General features: G+C 47.0%; 1 protein-coding gene and 1 long non-coding RNA gene across 2 annotated transcripts in view; both read right to left on the bottom strand.

Annotated features, from left to right (window-relative positions):
- The window catches only part of LOC119173285 (uncharacterized), a 54,052-nt gene that overhangs the window by 20,915 nt on the left and 10,737 nt on the right, over positions 1-22,400 (bottom strand). The window lies entirely within an intron of this gene.
- On the bottom strand, positions 8,141-14,704 carry LOC142817193 (uncharacterized). The gene is made up of 2 exons (XM_075894251.1): positions 12,820-14,704; positions 8,141-8,181 (listed from the first exon to the last, which is right to left on the bottom strand). The coding sequence occupies exons 1-2, from the start codon at positions 14,474-14,476 to the stop codon at positions 8,141-8,143; spliced, it is 1,698 nt and encodes a 565-aa protein (XP_075750366.1). The 5' UTR covers positions 14,477-14,704.

Raw genomic sequence — 22,400 nt, 5'->3', positions numbered from 1 at the left:
ATCTCGGACGTACGACCGCGTGCGTCGCCGCTTCTTTTGGTGCGGTCTCGCCCGGTCCGTTCGCCGTTACGTGTCCTCCTGCGATAAATGCCAACGTAGGAAGCGACCTATTGCGCCCCCGGCTGGACTTCTTCAACCGATCTCCATCCCAACCGAACCTTTCTTCCGTGTTGGTATAGATCTTCTTGGTCCTTTTCCCAAGTCGAAATCGGGCAACAAGTGGGTCGCTGTTGCTATAGACTATGCGACTAGGTATGCCATCACTCGAGCGCTCCCCACCAGCACCGCTACTGACGTTGCGGACTTTTTGCTCCACGACGTCATCCTACACCATGGCGCTCCTCGCCAATTACTCACGGATCGTGGCCGCGCATTTTTGTTTCGTGTGATCGACGATCTTCTGCGCTCTTCCTCGACGCACCACAAGCTGACCACTTCCTACCATCCCCAAACAAATGGCCTTACCGAACGGCTAAATCGGATCCTAACGGACATGCCCGCGATGTATGTGTCCTCCGACTACCATGACTTGGACCTGGCGCTACCTCACGTGACCTTCGCGTACAATTCTTCGCGCCACGACACCACTGGTTATTCACCCTTTCATTTGCTTTATGGCCGTGATCCGACGTTACCACTCGACAGCTTACTTCCAACCATTACAACGCCCTCGACCGAATATGCACGCGACGCCATTGCTCGTGCCGACCACGCACGTCAGATTGCCCGCTCTAGACTTTCGGCCTCGCAAGCCACCCAGAAAGCCATCTGCGACAGCCGGCATGCTGACGTTCACTTCTCACCCGGTTCTCTTGTTCTCCTGTGGTGCCCAGTTCGTCGAGTTGGCTTATCAGAGAAGTTATTGTCTCACACATGGGTCCTCACCGTATCATCCGCCAGGTAACCGACGTCACCTATGAGACCATTCCTGCATCTGAGACCACAAGCCTGCCTGCAACCACACCCAGTGATGTTGTGCACGTCAGCAGGCTAAAACCTTACCACCTGCCTAGTGAAGACCGTAGTTAATGTGCACCGAGACGGCGCTTTTACCGCCGGGGGGGGGGGGGTAATGCTACGTAGCTGACGTATCGGCGGCCAGAAGACGACAACGAGGAAGTGGTCTGTCGGTTGTGCGTGCTGCTTCCATCTTAGTCGACGCCATACGCATAATTTTGAATAGAGATTTTAAATAGACACACCTCGTGTCATTTTTACGTAACAATATTATATTAAACACGGAAAAAACGAGCCCTTATGTACACACTTCTTTCCCCCCCCACATATATATATATATATATATATATATATATATGACGTATGAGTACAGAGATGGTTAGGAGAAGTAGATAAGAATAAAGTGCTTTGGAATAAACATGGCGTAAAGAAAACTAATAGTTTTTCCATTGGACGTACCAGTTACTATTTGTCTTCAGTACCATCAAGAAATAATTCCCCAAGTTAACTGTACTAAATATCTGGGTGTATTGTACGATCAAAAACTGAGCTGGCATGATCACATTGAACATAATAAAATTAAGGCTACACGCGCTGTTGGGATGATAGGTAGGCTTGGCCGCCTCCGTTCCGGTCTTTGCAGAGATACGCTGATTATGATTTATCGCATGTACGTTCGTCCGATTCTTGAATTCGGATGTGTACTATTCTCTAGTAGAACAGCATACAATAAACCCATTGACTATCTTAGAGCGAAAGCTCTTCGAAGTTCTTTAGGTATGCCAAAATTTCCAGCAAACAATGTTTTGTATCAAGAAGCTCGGATACCAACTCTTGCTTGCAGATTCCATATTTTAACAGTTAAAAGCTTTTTAAAATTTTCTGTATCCACTTTAAAAAGGCGACAGTTTGTATTCATTGCTGATCCCGCTGTCTTTTTTAATGAGCATTGGTCCCGTGTATATAAACCCCAAGTGCTATTTGCTCAAATACTTCTAGATGCTTTATATGCTAATATATTTGAGATCACACCATCTGAGAAACCAATCTGCTAGGTTCAAATAGAATTGGACGATATCTTCCCAATGAATGCTGAACACTTGCCCTCTAAATCTTTGATTAGCTTATCAGAACAACCCCTGTCTCAATTAGGTACTAATATAGTGACTGAACAGATGCATCAATGAGTGGTGAGAGGGCAGGTGTGGGTATTTTTTCTCTCTCATTATTCTCGTCATTTTCATTACGCCTCCCAGATTATACACCAATATTCACAATATTTGAAGCGGAACTACCGACGGTTATACTTGCTATTCGTAAACTTCCTGTGACTCCTTCGATAGCTGTGATGGGGACTGACTCGTGTTCCGTGTGTTCATCTTTAACATCGTCATCGGCATCAGCAGTACTACAAACTTTTAAAACATTATTCCCAGCGAAAATTCGTCTAGTGCGAATATTATAAGTGCCAGGTTATTGTAGTATATTTATAAATGAGATGGCTGACACACTCGCGCAAACATTCCTTGATCTTCCGATTGTGCCAATCTTGCCTCTTACAGCTTATGTAAAAGCAGCGAGGTTCAGAAAACTTTCCCTTCGTGAAGACTGATCAAAAATTACGATACCGAATCCAAATTTCTCGCACATGCACTTCGCAAGGAATAATAAATGTCCCACGCGTAAATTGGAAGCCTCTATAACAAAATTACGCTACCGTGTACCACCTCTTAATTTCTACTTAAACAGGTCTGGTCTGGTGTCATCCCCTCTGTGCTCAAGCTGTAATGAACCTGAACATATTGACCAATTTCTTCTCACATGTCACCATTTCAAAAATCAAAACAAAATTGCTTAAAAGTTTTAATAAAAACTAGGAATATCACTTACTACTCCTACTATTTTGTCTTTTGGGACTGCTTCATTAGGACACAGCGACAGGAACATCTGTGGGGCGTTCTGCGAATTCCTATGTAAAACAAGATTACCTTGCTGAGCCATTGATCAGCTCTCATTTTTACTAGCCAATCTACCATTTACTATTTAGCTGTTACACTGCAACAATTTAACCTTCAGAAAAGCTTTTAAAATGATTACACTTCAGCTATTCCACAAATTCGATTATTTCTTTCCTCCTCCTCTTTTTGCATCGTGCCAAATTAATTTCACAGTCAAAACAAAGTAATCCTATTCCCCTAGTCTGGAGAACCTAAAGGTATTGACTTGCATTAACCACCAGCTTCTTGGCCAATCCCCCTTAGTGGGTGAGAGCCACAAAAGTAAGTATCAAGCAAGCAAGCAAGTATGAGCAATAAGTTCAGGTGCTACGTGACGCCAAACAGGCTTGTTAAGAGTGTGCCACACTCACCGCCATGGCTACTAGTGGCGCTGACTGACACTCCCGCGTTTAAATTGACATATATACCCAATAAAGTGGCTGGGGGGATAGCTGATTGATTGATATGTGGGGTTCAACGTCCCAAAACCACTATATGATTATGAGAGACGCCGTAGTGGAGGGCTCCGGAAATTTAGACCACCTGGGGTTCTTGAACGTGCACCCAAATCTGAGTACACGGGCCTACAAAATTTCCGCCTCCATCGGAAATGCAGCCGCCGCAGCCGGGATTTGAACCCGCGACCTGCGGGTCAGCAGCCGAGTACCTTAGCCACTAGACCACCGCGGCGGGGCAGGGGGGATAGCTGTCGTGGTAGCTCAGTGGTAGAGCATCGAACGCGTTATTCCAAGGTCTCAGGTTCGGATCCTGCCCACGGCGATTTCTCTTTTCACCCGCTTTTCTTTCTTCTCATTTACATTACAATTGGCCTAATAACTTTCCCTATACCTTCCTTGGCATTATTGTTTGTTAGATCTCACATGTATATATATATATATATATATATATATATATATATATATATATATATATATATAGGCAGGCATGATGGTTGAGTGGCCCTAGCGTTGCATATAGTCCAGTAGATCCTCCGTGAGCGGTCACAACGTGGTTTATTTCGACGTTTCGGCCTAGAGTCTGGCCTTCATCAGTATTAAAGGTTCAGTTTGTTGGTGCTCAGCTTTATACAATCTCAAATCAGAGGGCAAGGAAAGAGGAAAAAAAGACAGAAAAGAAAAAAAAGAAAAAAAAAGAAAGAAAAAGAAAAGAAAAAGAAGAAAATAGAGAAGAAGAGAAAAATAATATTTGGTGGACTCCCCTCGGGCGCCCCCCTTCCACTCTTCCCTCCACTTCCTTCTTCATCTCTCTCCCCCTTCTGCCCTTCACCTTTCTGATGTCAGCGGTCTGTGTATGCTTCCTTCCACTAACGCATTCCTCCCGACCGGACGGCGCCTCCTGGCACTGGCGGTTCGGTGTGGGGCAAAAAAGAGCTTTTCTAGGACGTTCTAAGCCTTTAACTACTCGGAGTCCCGTAAACATTTCGTCGTAGAAGGAGGGGTGCCACGTATTGTGGCAGAGGCTGGTAAGCGGGCATTTTAGGAAGTTCTAAGCCTTTAACTACTCGGCGCCCTGTCAACATTTCGTCGTAAAAAGAGGGGTGCCCCGTATTGCGGTAGAAGCTGGTAAGCGGGCGCAATGCGAATTCGTTGGGCGTCGTAATTTTGCTGCTGAGTGATTCGGACGCGTGCAAGCTGCCTCGCTTCTTCGGCTCGTTGGGTAAAAGATGCAGCGTCCAAAATTATGTCATTGCAGTCCTGCAGTAACATGGCGTCATGCATCATCGTCACTTCACGGCCATGAAGGAGACTAAACGGCGTTCTTCGTGTAGTTTCTTGCTGCGCTGTATCATAGGCGAACGTGATGTACGGTAGAACGTCGTCCCAGTTCTTATGACCCACGTCAACATATATACTCAACATGTCGGCAATAGTATTGTTGAGGCGTTTTGTTAAGCCGTTGATTTGTGGATGATAGGAAGTGGTTTTCTGATGGGCTGTTCCACTGAGCTCAAGCACTGTCTTCAGAAGCGCGGCCGTGAAAGCGGCATTGTGATCGCTTATTAGAATTGTCGGGGCACCGTGCCTCAGGATGATATTTTCTACGAAGAATCGAGCGGTTTCAACGGCGGTGCCACTTGACAAAGCCTTTGTTTCCGCGTAGCGCGTAAGATAATGACTGGCTACTATTACCCACTTGTTGCCAGCATGGGAAGTCGGATATGGTCCAAGGAGATCCATTCCAATTTGGGCAAAAGGTACCATGGGCACTTGAATTGGTTGTAATAGTCCAGCTCGTTTTAACGGTGGCGATTTTCGTCGTTGACAATTGAGGCATGTGCGCACGTAATGCTTCACAATAGCTGGAAGTCTTGGCCAGAAGCATTTTTGTTAAATTCTGGCCAATGTTTTTATTTTATTTATTTATTACATACTGCAGTTCGTAGACCAAGCAGAAGGGGCACAAAAAGGGAGTATAGCGAGAAAGGCGAACAAGTTATACAGCAAGTTAGAATACACAAAGTTACTGAAAAACAAGTCATACTAAAGAGGATAATTTGTTACACATATCTAGAAAAAAAAGCGAACAAACTTCTCGAAACAGTTTCAAGCACAAAAAAGTAAAGCTACACAGTTTAAATAATAAGATGAGGTAATCTAGCATTGAAATATCAGCAGTCTTGATTACACAAAAAGATGCATGTAGTTTTCAAAGTCGGGAAGGCCACGTTCAGGAAAAACATTTGAAGGCAGTGCACTCTCTTCGCTAATGGTTCTCGGAAAGAAGGATTGTTTGAAAAGGTTAGTACGTGCAAAGTAAGGTGTCAGATCATAATTGTGAGCATGCCTGGTTTTCCTGGAAATAGAGGGAGAGATGTGTTTACTGGGAGCGATATTAAACTGATGATTACGAAACAGGAAAAGAAACTTGAGTATGGCTATAGTTCTACGCTGTTTCAACAGCGGAATGTTGTTAGTAGCCATAAGTGATGAAGGTGGATCAAGATTGTGATAGGCATTATAGATGAATCTTACCGCTCTCCTCTGGACCATTTCAAGTTTATAAACATCCTATTTAAAATAAGGGTCCCAGGCTACGCATGCGTACTCTAGACGGGGTCGAATAAATGTATTATATGCAAGAAGTTTGATCTGAGTTGGCGCGTTTTCTAGTTTGTGTCCAAGAAACCCTAGTTTTCTAGAGGCGGAGGAACAAGCGTCATCAATGTGGTTACTCCACGACAGTCGGTTGGTAATATTGACTCCCAAGTATTTAAAATTGCTCACTTCGATCAACGGATTATTATTTAAGGTGTAGCGTGATGCAAAAGGGGTAATTTTATTTGAGATACGCATATAGACTCATTTACTAACGTTTAACTCCATCGACCAGGTATGGCACCAATCCGAGAGAGAATTTAGGTTGTTCTGCAAGCACTCTTGGTCCCTTTCACTTTTAATTGGCTTGTAAAGAATGCAGTCATCTGCAAAAAGCTTTAGGCTTATGACGGAGGTGTCAACTGATGAAACGATGTCATTGATAAAGATGAGAAACAAGACAGGGCTAAGGACACTGCCTTGTGGAACTGCCGAGGTTACAGGTAGAACCCCAGAGCAGCAGCCCTCGACCTGGACAAACTGTTTGCGGTTGGTAAGGTAGGAGCGGATCCAATAAATTACAGTAATGGGTAGGCCAATGTTTGAAAGTTTGGTGAGTAATTTACTATGGCAAACACAGTCGAAAGCTTTTCTAAAATCTAAAAAGATGGTGTCTATTTGGTCGCCTTTATCAAGTGCCATTGCGAAGTCGTGAATTGTGGTGACAAGTTGAGTGGTAGTCGAGAGGCCCTTCCTAAAACCATGCTGGAAAGGAGTCAAAATACTGTTTTCTTCAAGAAATAACATTATGTAATGCTGATGATATGCTCAAGAAGTTTACAAGGACCGGAAGTTAATGATATTGGCGATAGTTTTCAACTTTGGGCGATCATCTTTTTTAAATACGGGAATAACACGTGCAGTTCGCCAATCATCGGGAAGAATTGAATTATGAAACGAAAGACAAAAAATATGGGTGAAGACATGCGCGATAGGTTCGACGTAACGTTGCAAAAATGCATTAGGTAGGCCATCGGGACCATCGGAAGATTTAGTCTTAACACTCAGTAACAGTGAAAGGACACCTTCGACAGTTATGAAATCGACAGATATAGTAGACAGAGAAATAATGTTTGTCTCAGCATGATCTCCCTGAATGAATACTGAGTGAAAATACTGATTGAATTGGTTTGAAATTTTGACTGGATCGTTAACAATACAGCCATTTACTGATATCTCGGTCGGTGTTTTGTGCGCATCGCTCAAGTACCGCCAGAATCTATCCGGGTTTGTTTTCAAAAATTTAGGAAGCGAGTGGTTGAAGTATCTTGCTTTAGCTTCGCTTAGCCGACTTGCAAGCTGGGCCTTCAACGAGATAAGTCTGCAGGGTATATTTTTCTTTTTTCTAGCTCGTTTTAGCTTGCGGTGCAAATGTATGATATCTCTAGTAATCCATGGGTTATTTCGGTTTTTCCTAACCCGTTTGCTTGGCATAAACTTATCAGTGCGGTAATGTATCGCAATTTTTATTTCGTTCCAGGCGATCGTCACATCATCAGAAAGATCATCACATAAGAACCACATATAATCCAAAATGGCCTGGTCATCCGCCTTCGAGTAATCCTTAATGACATGTCTGGTCTCTTGTCGGTGTGCTTTGTTTTTACCAATACTGAAGGATAAAAATACTGCTTTATGGTCCGAAATGCCATCTTCAATTGAGACCAAGTATTTGCATACATCGGAATTTAAAAAGACTAGGTCGAGTGTGGAACGGGTGTTTCCAGCCTCTCTGGTGCACTCATTAACAATCTGCACCAGATCGCACATCAAGGCAATGTCAGCGAGAGGGTTTAACGTCGTTACATCACAGCTAGAGCATGGGACGCCCCGCCGTGGTGGTCTAGTGGCTAAGGTACTCGGCTGCTGACCCGCAGGGCGCGGGTTCGAATCCCGGCTGCGGCGGCTGCATTTCCGATGGAGGCGGAAATGTTGTAGGCCCGTGTGCTCAGATTTGGGCGCACGTTAAAGAACCCCAGGTGGTCAAAATTTCCGGAGCCCTCCACTACGGCGTCTCTCATAATCATATCGTGATTTTGAGACGTTAAACCCCACAAATCAATCAATAAATCATGGGACGTGCCAGTCGACATTGGGCAAGTTGAAATCACCTGCAAGAATCAGACGATCATTTTTAAACATGCACATGTGGTCATATAGTCTAGACAGATAATCGTGTGTTGAAGAGGGTGGTCTGTAGATGGCACATACGGTGAAGTAATGGCCGCAGCAGCTTACCTTAAGGAATAAACTTTCGCGCTCATGAATTTGTTGAAGGGGCCGAGCACTAATACAATCTTTGAGAACTACTGCTACACCACCACCTCTTGTTGGCCGGTCACGTCTGAAGATTTGATATCTCGGAGGAATTAGTACTGAATCATTTATACCTTCGTGCAGCCAGGTTTCTGTGATTATTGTAATGTGAGGGTCGTAGGTGAGTAGAAGGTACTCGAGCTTGTCAACTTCATTTGACAGGCTTTGCGCGTTTACGTTAAGCACTCTCAAACTTTTGGACACACAGTGTCGAGCGGGTCAATCAGAACCTGTAGCTTGCGGATTAAGGGCTACACGCACATTTTTGGCTTCATCCCAGCAGTTAAGTTTTCCTTTTCGTTCGTTGATCTCCTTGATGTGGATTGAAGTCCCGTCAAGGAGATGATCGGCGTCGATGAAGCAGGAGGCAGGTTGGAGGTAACGAAAACTTGAAGGTATATTACAGCGAAATATTTACAGTCATATGTACATCTTGCCGAAGCACACTCATGATAACACAGACATCAACAGCGTCTTACTCTTCTACTTAACTTTTCTTAAGTTAGAGCCTAGAGCACTGTTACTACATACAACGTACTTAGTCTCACTGTTCGACCACCAAGTGGTTACGGCCCAGACAAAAGTCGCATCGTACGGAGTCGTACTGATCTATCAGTTAGGTGATTGCAGCCTCGACTGAAGAGAAACGGATTGCCTCCAGTCTTAAGCATCTTGCGGTAACAAAGAAAAAGGGGAGGGGGCCACTGCTGGTCCGCCTCAACATTCTCTCATCCAATCTGTTTCCACTAAGATTAAGTCACTCCCTACTGGGCTGACCTTACTCTCGACAGCAGCGCTTCTACAGTTTAAACAGGCGTTTTGATACTCTTTCCCATCACGTCTCTCTCTCTCCACCTCCCCCGCGCGCAGGAATTCTAACGCTCGGGAGATATCGGCATTGTAGACCCGGTACATTCATGCCCTTTCCCACACCCAGCGAGCCGAGACGAACCACCAAAGCCGGAAATTGCATGATTGCGCGCGGAACGTAATTGCCCCCGCAGGTAGCAAGCGGCCTTTGACTTTCTCCGCTTTCCCTGTGGTCGGGTCGTGCATCGCTGCGACTTTTGGCCGATCGCCAGGGCAGAGCGTGTCGCCTACTTCCACTGAGCTCGCGCCCGGCAGGGGAGGCAGGACGGGGTCGCTTAATCCTATTGTGCGTTTGCCCCCGGCCGCGGCGACTTGTCTCTAAACCACAAACATTCCAAGCCGGTTAGCAGAGCGGGTTCGTTTCACATTGTGTATTTGTCCCCAGCAGCGGAGGAGACGGACGTAGTTTGCATTCCATAGGATAAGTGGTGTATAGTTACCGAGAGAGATCCGAGAAAGAAACTTTGAATAACGAAGCTTCTGGTGCTGTCCCATCCGCACGATCAACTTATGAGCGGCAAAACATAACACGTCCCCCCTAAAGAGTATACTGGGCTGTCTTACGCTCAGTGATACGATAAAGCACTGCCGCGATTAAGTCACTGGATTTTCTAACCACACACAGTTGTACACAAGCATTAAACACAATTGCAAGTCAACACTACAGAAGAATACACTAAACGAAAACAAATACATGCTAAACAATCAAGTACAGCATTGCTGCTTCAAGCAGTGAGATCACTAGTGTCTGTTTCTTGAATTGTCAATCACACAGTCCACAATATACAGCAGCACGTGGGCAGGAACATTCACGTCCCCCCCAGTTGGCATGGCACTGTTATTCTGATGGCTTCCACGAACTATTCTGAAGCCTAGATAACGCATCCGCATTACCGTTACATACTCCCTTCCGATGTTGTACCGACACATGATATCGCTGTAAAGCCAGCGCCCATCTTGTTAATTTCGCCCCGTGCGGAGTCGAAGTTGTAAGGTACGACAGCGGATTGTGGTCGGAAACGACGTTTACTATGGCACCGAAAAGCCAGTAGTCGAACTTCTTTAAGGCCCATATTATTGCGAACGCTTCCCTCTCAATTGTCGACCAACGCATCTGGGTCGGTGAGAAGCGGTGGCTTGCAAAGGCAATGGGCTTCTCTTCTCCCTCGGCTGACATTTGTGCCAAACATGCTCCCGCCGCCGTAGCTGATGCGTCTGTGAAAAGCCAGTAGGGCTGAGATGGCTCAGGGGTGTTTAGCGCCACAGCCTCGCACAAAGATCGTTTGAGAGTCTCAAATGCCGCCTGAGCTTCCTCCGGCCAGGGTATCTTATTAGGTACCGCTTTCTTTGTTAACAGCGTGAGCGGGCTCGTCACCTCTGCATATCCTCGGACGTACTCTCGATAGTAGCCGCAAAGTCCTAACAGGCTGCGTAGTTCCTTTTTGGTGCGCGGTGGTACCAAGTTCTTAACTGCTGCTATCTTTTCTGGGTCTGGTGCGTGTGTCCCTGAACCGACAATATGACCCAGGTAATGTATGTGGGATTGCGCAATCTGACACTTCTCCGGGCTGGCTTTCAGTCCCGCCTTCTCTAAGACCTTAAGAATAATGTCGAGATGCCTTAAGTGCTCCTCCCAAGTGCTAGAAAAAATAGCAATGTCATCTAGGTATGCCGTAGCATACACTTGATGTTGCGACAAGAGTTTGTTTACCATTCTTTGAAAGGTTGCCGCGGAATTTTTCAGCCCGAAAGGCATTACTTTCCATGCGTACTGACCTTCATGCGTTACAAATGCGGTGAATTTCTGACTCTTTTCTTCCATCGGTACCTGCCAGTACCCGCGCCTAAGGTCCACTACCGTAATGAACTGCGCTCTGCCTACTCGGAAAATTAATTCCTGGGGATTCATCATCGGGAACGCATCCGCTTTGGTGACGGCATTTAGCGCTCTGTAGTCCACACACATGCGGATAGTCCCATCTTTTTTTCCGACGCATACTACCGGGTGTGCAAACTCACTCTCCGTGGGGTAGATCAACTTCCAAGTCAAAAGTTCGTCAACTTGCCGGCTGACTTCTTTCTTTAATAGTTCCGGCACCCGATACGGAAACGCCCTTTTTGGCTGGTGACCCGGTTCTACTTCTATCTTATGTTCATCTACCTTTGCTATACCCGGAGTGCCGTCAAAGAGTGTGCAATGTTTTTGGAACACCGCCTGTATTTCCGCCTGCGCATCAGCATCAAGGTGAGCAACCTTCTCGCTCGTTACCACTAGCTCTTCCCGCTTCACAGTGGTTGGCTGTGGGGCATATTCCACCTCCCCAAAATCATGGTCCTCATCGAAGACGACCCCAATATGACTGACTCTTGCATAGTAAGGTCGAATGTTGTTGGCGTGGACACTTTTCACCTTTCCCTCAGATGTTTCAACGCGATAAGAATGTTCGCGCTCACGTCCAACCACTGTGAATGGGCCTAGCCATTTAGGTGACATTTTACCACTCCGATCATTGTCGAAAACCACAACTTGGTCGCCAACATTAAAAGCTTTGAGCCTGCTGCTGCGATTATAAGCACCGGCGTAACTCTCCTGATGAGTTGCACTAGTTAGCTCAGCTATATTAGCGGCCGTCTCGAGCTGCTCTTTAAGCTGTCGTAAATACTTGGCGGGGTTTTCTCTCAATGTTGCGGGCACCGGCATTTCTCCCGTCCAAGTCTTCTGCAGTATTAGAAGCGGTCCCGTGGGATTCCTTCCATACAATAGACGAAACGGAGCTACTCCGGTTACCTCATGGGGGACTTCCCGATAAGCCCATAAAACCATTGGGATCAATTTGTCCCAATTCTTGGAGTCTCTTTGAATGACATGATACAACATGTTTTTGAGTACTCGGTTCCACCTTTCTACAACTCCATTACTCTCTGGGTGTTCTGGGGTTGAAAATCTTGGCATGCAACCTAATTTCTCCAGCATCGTTTGCGTGAGCTGCGATTTGAAATTAGTGCCCTGATCGGAACAGATCATCTCCGGAACGCCTGTGCGACTGAATATCTCAATCAGTGCATCACAAGTCGCCTTAGCTGTCAAAGAGCGCAGTGGGATCACCTCTGGCCACCTTGTGCAAAGATCCACTAAGCACAGTGCGTACTTATGCCCTCTCGCTGACGGTGTGTCTAGGGGTCCGATCACATCTACATTGACAACTTGGAAAGGGTGCTCGGGTCTAGTGAGCGGAGTTATAGGCACTTTATCCGTGCGACGCTTGTCGGAACGAATTTGACATTCATGGCACGAACGACAATGCTCTAATATCTCCTTCGCCATACCCGGCCAAAAAAATTATACCTAATGCGAGCTCTTGTTTTCTTTGACCCTAGGTGCCCCCCGCATAGTGACTCGTGTGCTAAGTGCATCACCTCTGTGCGCTTATCTTTGGGGACAACTAGCTGACTCACTCGAGTGCCTGCTATTGAGTCGCAGTGGTATAATAGTCCGTCTGAAATAAACATGCCGGATTTCCCACTACGCGCATCTTCCCAACATTTCTTTAGCGTAGTGTCACCCAACTGCACATTGCGGAACTCTACTCTTTGGCCTAATGACGCCTCCCTTTCTCCATCAGTTTGCGCCTCTTCCCCGGAATCATCTTTCTCCTTCAAAGTAAGATTGCAGGCAACTACCTTTTGTTTCTCTACTGCTTGTTCCGCCTCGTGAGCAGGCTCGGCCGGCGCTCGACAGGATGCCAGAGGGCTGCTGGCCTTCAACAAAAGTTTCCAATCGTCCTTGGTCAACAAACAATCTGTGCCCTCGACGAGCTCATCAGTTAACGCGCAGAGTAGGTCGACGTTCTGAGGCTCCGTAACCTCTCGCGGGCTATTTAATTTGACCGGTAACGTAGCTAGCCTTGCCTCGATAGTTTTACCGAAAGCGGACACCAATCTTACCGTGCCAGACGGCTCTACAACACTTCGCGGAAGCAGACTCTCCCGGATGACGGTTATCTCACTCCCCGTATCCAAAATCGCATTTGCGGATATGCCTGCACATGATACAGGAATTAACTGCAGTTTATCTGTGCCTTCACCCTCGTGTTTCAGAGACTTCACCTTTGCGCTAAGTACTCCAGTAGGTATTTCAGTATCCGTCTCGTGGGATAACGTTACCTTTTGAACCTTCCGCTTTGGCTCGGTAGCCTTCTTGGGGTTGTTCTCCTTATCACTAGCCTTCGGGCACTCTTTAGCGAAATGGCCTGAGCCGTGACATAAGTGGTATTTCAGAGCCCCTTTCTCAACTCGTGTCGCCGGCTTCTGCCCCATTTCTACAGTTGGTTGCTTTGAAGCACGCCCTTTCCCTTTCGCTTGCTCGAAAGTTTGGAGCACTTTCGCGATCTCAGTTGGCCTAAGCCATCCCTCGCCTTCCCTTAATCTCACATACTCAAGACCCTCCGTACTAAGGCCCGATTTTATGCGGTCAGCAACCATGAGTTCTGCCATCACTTCTACCGTGTCGGCTTCTCTCACTTGGAGGTAGTATGCGAAATAGGTTTTCACGCGGGACGCGAACTGTGCCCACGTCTCCTCCTTACGCTTTACGGCTCTTTCGAACCTCAGCAGGTACTCTGCCGGAGAAAGCTTCAGTTCCGTCAGCACTGCTGCTTTAACTGACTCATAATCTGCACTCTCTTCAGGGTTGAGGTTACGCAGTAGGTAACGGACTCGCTCAGTTAGCGCTGGCATAACCAAATGCACGCGGCTCTCGTGCGGTACCTGGTAAGTAGCAAAAAGTTTTTCTACTTCCTCAAACCATAGTGGGACATCCGCGTCACTCGGCAGGCGGAACCCTTTTAGCACTTTTGCACATTGCTGAACAGAATCGAAACCCCGGCGCCTCTGATCACCCGTCTCCGACCCAGAGTTGAACAACGTGCCATTGAGACGTTCCGCGTTCATTCTAGCCTGCAATAAATTTTCGTACTGAATCTGAAGATTGAGTTTTTGAATTTCAAGCTCGAGCGTTCTCGCTTCGCTTGATTTCGGCAAAACCTGAGATGCCTGCTGCATCGATTCTTGCCTATGAGTAGGCACTGTCACCTCATTTGACTGATCAGAATTTTGAATACCATCATTGGATGGTTCTCGGCTCCGATTCACATCTGCCGCACTCGTACCCTCATCTTCATTAGACTCCATTGTTTTAGCACCCCCGCGTGTTCTCACCATGTGCTCTACACATAAACTGCCATGCCAACTAGAGAAGCACGCAAGAAATCCTGCTCACCCTTTGCTGTATGCACTGTCGTTCCCGGATCTCCTCCACGGTGCCGGAGTTGGCTGCTGTGGGAGCGTCTCGACTTTGCCGCTGGTGGCTGTTGGATGCCTTGCCCCTCAGTCCTCTCAGCGCTGGTCCAGTGTATGGTGCTGCAGAGCTCACCGATCCCTGTCGACTGCGCCAGTTAAGTTTTCCTTTTCGTTCGTTGATCTCCTTGATGTGGATTGAAGTCCCGTCAAGGAGATGATCGGCGTCGATGAAGCAGGAGGCAGGTTGGAGGTAACGAAAACTTGAAGGTATATTACAGCGAAATATTTACAGTCATATGTACATCTTGCCGAAGCACACTCATGATAACACAGACATCAACAGCGTCTTACTCTTCTACTTAACTTTTCTTAAGTTAGAGCCTAGAGCACTGTTACTACATACAACGTACTTAGTCTCACTGTTCGACCACCAAGTGGTTACGGCCCAGACAAAAGTCGCATCGTACGGAGTCGTACTGATCTATCAGTTAGGTGATTGCAGCCTCGACTGAAGAGAAACGGATTGCCTCCAGTCTTAAGCATCTTGCGGTAACAAAGAAAAAGGGGAGGGGGCCACTGCTGGTCCGCCTCAACATTCTCTCATCCAATCTGTTTCCACTAAGATTAAGTCACTCCCTACTGGGCTGACCTTACTCTCGACAGCAGCGCTTCTACAGTTTAAACAGGCGTTTTGATACTCTTTCTCATCACGTCTCTCTCTCTCCACCTCCCCCGCGCTCAGGAATTCTAACGCTCGGGAGATATCGGCATTGTAGACCCGGTACATTCATGCCCTTTCCCACACCCAGCGAGCCGAGACGAACCTCCAAAGCCGGAAATTGCATGATTGCGCGCGGAACATAATTGCCCCCGCAGGTAGCAAGCGGCCTTTGACTTTCTCCGCTTTCCCTGTGCTCGGGTCGTGCATCGCTGCGACTTTTGGCCGATCGCCAGGGCAGAGCGTGTCGCCTACTTCCACTGAGCTCGCGCCCGGCAGGGGAGGCAGGACGGGGTCGCTTAATCCTATTGTGCGTTTGCCCCCGGCCGCGGCGACTTGTCTCTAAACCACAAACATTCCAAGCCGGTTAGCAGAGCGGGTTCGTTTCACATTGTGTATTTGTCCCCAGCAGCGGAGGAGACGGACGTAGTTTGCATTCCATAGGATAAGTGGTGTATAGTTACCGAGAGAGATCCGAGAAAGAAACTTTGAATAACGAAGCTTCTGGTGCTGTCCCATCCGCACGATCAACTTATGAGCGGCAAAACATAACACCAGCCAAAAAATTTGCCATCAATTTTGATCTTGTCGTGAATAAGAGTAACCCGTTTCCTGCTGTCGCGTTCAGCTTTTGCACTTTCCCAAAGCAGGCGGCGCTTGCGCAGCGTGCACTGGCTATAATCATTTTGCACATAAATATTGGAGCCCTTCACTTTATTTGAATTCTTTAAGACTTCTTGTTTCTCTTGATAATCTTGAAAGTAAGCTATGACAGGCCTACGACTACCTTGGCGGCCAAGATGGTGATTGCGGGCTATGGACTTGCACTTCACTCCCAATGTTTTCTCGAATATATCGGTTACAACAGCAGTTCGAAGACAGGTGTCATTTTCATTTGTGTTTTCGAGAACACCATGAATGATAAGGTTTGCCCGACGGCTTCGGTCTTCGAGATCAGTTAACTTGGAGCTCTGCCATGATAGCACAGTTTTAAAGGAAGCTGCAGTGGATTCAAGAGCTGCAACTTCCGGAGATTTATCTTTAAATTCCTGTAGTTTGGCTTCAATAGCTGGAAATCACAATCCATGTCGCACATTATTTGTTCGTTCATCAATTTTAATAGTAGTATTTCAGCCTTCATATCTGCTTGGCCCTGAAGAATACTGTGTAATAAATCAGCGTTCGTAGGTCCTGGGTTTGTCTCAACGTCACCACAGAGTAAGATTTTGCATGGACAATAGCACTCATATGCAATACTTAAACAGGTGCTTGGGCACAGCACAACTACTAACATGACTTCATCACTAGTTTTTATGTTGGAAGCAGAGTAGCTAGCCTGTACAACGAAGAAGAACTTCGTGGTCAGCAACATGGTCGCTGTCGTCTCGCCGTGCCCACTGTCGAAGATATGCTGCAGTTGATGCTCTATAGCCTTGGTCGCTGATGTCACGGACATGCGCAACTGTCGCTGCGTCGGAGCATCCATACAGAAGGTCAGTTTGGACGTCCGCACATGCAGATCTGCCACGGGAAGGTAGATGGTGTCAACCGGCAGCGCGCACGTGTCATTCATGCTCGGTAATCCTGTGACCGTCAGCAGCGAAACCTGTACAACGAAGAAGAACTTCGTGGTCTGCAACATGGTCGCTGTCGTCTCGCCATGCCCACTCACGCGCGTGTAATGTGCGCGTGTATCCGAGATGACCAGACGTTGGCTCATCATGGCAAGCACAAAGTATCTCCTCATGGATTGACGTCGGAACGACAAGTAGGTGGGTGCTTCCTCTGCGAGAAAAGTTCTTTTTATAAAGAACAGCACTACGTAAGCAGAATGACGGCAGGCTCCTTGTATATCTTCTAGGGACGGTTCTTGTCCGGTCATTCAGAAATTTATTAAGGGGAAGCAACTCGCTGTCTTCTTTCTGCTTGCACCAAATCGTAGTGGTGTCAACGACTTTTACAAACGTCATGCTGCCATCTTCTGTGTCATCGTCGTGCTTTGTTGATGACCTTGATAAGCATTCGGCGTCAGCGTGCTGTCGTCCGGACTTATACACGACCGTCATATCAAACTCTTGAAGGCGTAAGCTCCACCGTGCGAGCCGATCAGACGGGTCTTTCAAGTTGGTCAGCGAGCAGAGGGAATGATGGTCGCTGACTACGTAGAAGGAACGATCATAGAGGTACGGACAAAACATCATGACCACCCATATGACTGCAAAACACTCTTTTGCCGTTGTGGAGAAGTTGGACTCGGCGCGGGAAAGCGTCCTACTAGCATATGCGATAACACGCTTGGCTGAGTCTTGCCACTGGACGAGTACGGCGCCTAAACCCACGTTGCTGGCATCTGTGTGGACCATGGTAGTAGCATCCTCATCAAAGTGAGAAAGCACAGGCGGAGTCTGCAGGCGTTGTCGGAGATTGTCAAATACCACCTGTTGATCGTCACCCCATGTTAATGAAACGTCTTCTCTTGTGAGTCGTGTTAACGGTGAAGCTATGTGGAAAAAAATGGCAATAAACTTTAGGTAGTATGCACATAGGACAAGGAAACGCCTAACTGGTTTCTTGTTTTTTGGCACCGGAAATTTTCTGACGGCCGCAACCTTATCGGTATCAGGTCGAACACCTTCATGGCTCACCACATGGCCTAAAAACTGGAGCTCCTTGAAACCGAGATCACACTTCTCAGATTTCAGTGTCAGGCCGGCAGACCTTATTGCCCTGGATACCGATAGCAGCCTGCTCAGGTGTTCCTCAAATGTTTTTGAAAAACATTGACGTTGTTCAGACAGACCAGACATGTCTGCCACTTAAGGCCTGCCAGAATGGTATCCATCAGTCTATGAAATGTTGCGGAGGCTGAGCACAATCCGAATGGCAAGATTTTAATTCATGTGCCCGTCAGGCGTTACAAAAGTCGTTTTTTCATTATCTTGCTCGTCAACCTCAATTCGCAAATACCCACTTTTGAGGTCCAATAACGAAAAGTAGCGTGCATAATTCAGCCTGTCGAGTGAATTATTGATGCGCGGTAATGGGTATACGTCTTTCTTTGTCACACGGTTCAGCTTGCGGTAGTCGACACAAAATAGCAAGCTTCTGTCTTTCTTTTTAACCAGCACTACCGGCGATTACCAAGGACTTCTTTACGGCTGAATGAAGTCATAATCAAGCATTTTCTTCACTCGTTCCTGGATTGCTTCACGCTCTTTCGGTGCTACCTGTTATGGGTTCTGTCGTATTGGCCTTGCCATGTCCTCCGTTATTATCTGATGCTTCGTCAGTTGCGTTTGACTGGCCCTCGAGGTCGACAAAAAACAGTCTTTGAACTGGTGAAGAAGATCTACAAGACGCTGTCTCTGCGCTGGTGACAAAGCTGCGCTTACGTCAATAGGTGGTGGGGCTGACGTGGCTTGCGGCTCGTCGTGTTGTACTACGCAGCTCTCGCGGATTTCGGTAATCTCGTCGAAGTAGGCAACTAATGTGCCTTGTGTAATGTGTTGTCGCTCGTTGGTAAAATTTGTCAACAGAACCTCCGCTTCACCGCACACAACATTGTCGATACTTCTGGCAATTGCAACACCGTGAGAGAGTCGAAGCGTCAATACTTGTTCAGCGATTCTTTCTCCAGTATTCTGCTCGCTGCACGTGACTGAAACAAGGCGGCACGATAACAGAGGTATGGTCACACCGTCAATGACTCGAAGGGATTTTCGGTGTAGCGCTGCGCTTTGATCCGTTGAACAGATCAGTACACCGTCCGGTATATTAATGGTGGCACCATATTCACGCAAGAAATTCATTCCCAAGATTGCCTGTTTGCAACACTCAGAAAGAATAACAAAAGTTGCGATGAAGGATGCATCGCCTATCGTCATTCTTGCGGTGCACTTTCCGGTAGGCGTGAGTAGCTGCCTTCCAACTCCTCTATTCTGCGGTCCTGTCCATTCCAATCTAACCTTCCTGAGCGTGTCTGTCAGACTCTCACTCAATATTGAGAAGTTCGCGCCAGTGTCGACAAATGCCATGACGTCATGCCCGTCAATCGTAACTGCAACTTCGGCAGTAACAACCCCATTTTCGTCGATTCATTGAAAATGTGTCTCTCTTCGCTCGGCAGTATTGGGGGATTTTCAGCACTTCGATGATTCGCAACCTTGCCCTCTGAGGTCGCTGCTTTTAGTTTCCCCGACGTGGACTAGGAGATCTCCCTGTTGGCATGTCAGTGGTGCTCCGTCTAGAGGATGGAGAATAACGTCCAGGAGAGGGTGAGCGTGACCGAAACCCAGGAGGAACATCCCGCGGGGTCATGACACTCGTGTCGACGTCAGGTGTTCCGTTGAAATGGCACCGAGGAACAGTGGAAGGAAACCCTTGGTACCCTGCGACGCGATACGGGCAATACTGAACGATGTGGCTTGCTTGCTGACAGTGAAAGCGCAGGGGCCTATGGTCAGGGTACGCCAGATGTGAATTTTTCGTAGTGGTGGCCACCTCGGCGTCGAAGTTTCTCTGTATTACCAAGGTGCTGTTGGCGGATGTTGCTGATGGTACTGATGTGGTGTCGGCACGTTCACTGGCTGTCAGCGGACAACGTCTGCATAGCTTGCCCCGGGAGTGCTCGTGTTCGGCTCAGGAAGCGAGAGCACTTGCCTGATCTCCTGGCGTACAACTTCCGTTACTGAGGCGATCGCGCCGTCATTCAGTATGGTGACGAGCTTATTGACCTTTTCTTGTATGATTTCTCGTACTAGTTTGCGCAAAGAACCTTCGTCGGGTGTTGTTGCTGTGGTCGTGGCTTCCACGCTGATCGGTGCACTGTGCGTTGGGCGGTCATACTCGCGATAACGTAGATGCAGTGTGCGTTCGATAGTTGTCACCTCCTTGGAGAATTCATCAACACTTTTACGTGACCAGCGAAGAGCTGCTCCTTACCGCCCCGCATAAGGATGCTAACCTTTTTGGCTTCGGGCATATTAGGATCTGCTCGACGAAATAGCCGTGCCATGTCCTCAAAAAACATCGTAACGGATTCATTTGGTTTCTTAATCGGTGACTCGAGGAGACGCTGTGCAATTTCTCGTCTTTCAGTGCTCGCGAACATGTCGAGGAGCTTCTGCCGGAACTCGTCCCAACACGACCACACGCGATTCGTGAACCATGTTAGGGCTCCGTCTTGAAGTGGAAAATAAACGTAGCCCAATTTTTGTGTGGTGTTTCACCCGTTAACATTCGCTGTGTGCTCGAATTTTTCGAGCCAGTCATGTGCGTCCTCATATGCGTTTCCGTGGAAGTCAACCGGAAATCGAGGGTTCAAAACAGTCATCTGTGTCGTGCTTGGAATGGACATGTTGGGGCCAGTGCTTCCAGGCGCCGTCATGCTTTCTGGCACAGTCACGCTTTCCGGCAATGGACCGAACTCCGGGCTGAGGCCTAACAGGCACCAGCTGCTGTGGTGAACGGGGGTGTCGATGCGCGGAAGTCTTACTAGACTAGATGCGGGGCTGTTGTAAGCGTCCTGAACATGTACCCAGCGCCTCCACCAGTGTCACAATGCAGAAACAGCAGCAGTAAAATACAGGAAACTCACTTTAATTGTACCAGAACACTGGCAAACTGATCGGAACAGAACCTCGTCTTCTTCTCTCGCTGCGCGTGTTTTTCGTTGTTCTCTTGATGCTGCATATTCAATGTGGCAATATGACTCATGGGCAATGCATGAAATAGCCACAGCAGATTGTCCTCCCTGAGTCCACTCCTTCTGTTTGACCCCCTACCAATCAACCTGATAAGTAGTGATTGCGGTCTTGCTTGAAATCTTTGCAATGGTTTGACTGGTATAACCGTGCGACTCCGTAATCATGCCCACCACACTCACTAATCGCGTCCGCTCTCGGAATGGGGGTACCACTTCCGGTGTGAAGCACAATGTACACCTCTGATAAAGACTCCCTGTTCTTTGGCTTAGCTCTTTTTTTTTACTGGGCCTACACTCTGAGCTGCAAAGGGCGAAAAGGGGTCTGTGGTTCGTCCTTTTGGAAGCTAATTGCATTGCCACAACCATTACTCCCCAGAAGTAGAACGATTTGTCTATTCGTGAGTAACTCTCAGGAGATGAACTGTTTAGCCCTCAGCTGTTTCGAGGAACGAAATGTCAATGAATTGAAGTTACCCCTACATGGGAGAAAGTGGCTACGTAGGGACGCATAGCTCGTCCTATTAGTTGTTCTATCTCAAAAAAAATTGATGTATTAAATTGGTGGTTGAATTAGCGAGAACATAGAGGTAATGAATGCATTTACGACATACAATCAATACACAACAAATAAATTCAGAAATAAACTGCAGGAAAATGCCCTACAAAAAAACAGCATTACAACTCGCGATCATTGGATCAGCTGTCGCCTATGCTAACCATTATACCACATGCCGGTGCTGGGCAGAATGAAAATTAACGATGCATAAGTCCGTCTGGACGTTGCGTGTTCTGCTATGTTGCTGAAGCTTAGGATATTCCTTGTATTGGACTTAATTCTTCAGTATTTGGCAAGCAACCATTCAGTGACGACGTTCGTGAAGACGTAAAATGCGTTGAATAGGTAATCCTACGTGGATAGCTCGAGCGCATTTGTGTGCTTGTTGAGTGTATGTATAAATGTTCCCATAACTGTAACCGTCGCTGTGTCAAGCTTGCTCGATTCTTAGAGTACAGAGTGCGATTGTTAATGTCATTCAGCGAAAATGTCAGTTCAATAACAAAGAAAAAATAAACGCGTTTAAAGCTACAGCCAAGTTTAATCAGCGACTCGTGTCAATTCTGCACCATCGTGAACACACATCATTTCAGAAACCTTTATCAGTACAAAATAAATAATGGCTTGCCTGCACTATAATAGAGATATAAAGGATACAATGTTTTATTGAAATCAATGCTGTTGAGCCAACTTAAAGAAGTGCACTCGCATTATTGACGTCTGGTGATAGCGTGTTCCCATAGGTTGACTTTCCTCAGAATTCGAAACGCTTTAACTCATCTATTTCCCAAAGAAGTAATTGGAGAAACATTTGATATTTCTGACAGAGCTGTTTCTGCACTTGTAGTTACGTTCCATCATGTAAAAA

The sequence above is a fragment of the Rhipicephalus microplus genome, chromosome 5 (assembly GCF_043290135.1).
Source record: "Rhipicephalus microplus isolate Deutch F79 chromosome 5, USDA_Rmic, whole genome shotgun sequence".
Lineage (NCBI taxonomy): Eukaryota > Metazoa > Arthropoda > Arachnida > Ixodida > Ixodidae > Rhipicephalus > Rhipicephalus microplus.
The sequence above is the reverse complement of the archived record's forward strand: the minus strand, read 5'-3'. Positions and strand labels throughout refer to the sequence as shown.

Bases quoted from the DNA above. Each gene is read 5' to 3' on its own strand.
- LOC142817193 (XM_075894251.1), bottom strand. From the start codon at position 14,476: ATGGTGAGAACACGCGGGGGTGCTAAAACAATGGAGTCTAATGAAGAT. The intron at 8,182-12,819 runs GTGACACTACGC...TGATTCTTGCAG, and splicing joins GTTCCGCAATGTGCAGTTGG to GTGATTTCAACTTGCCCAAT.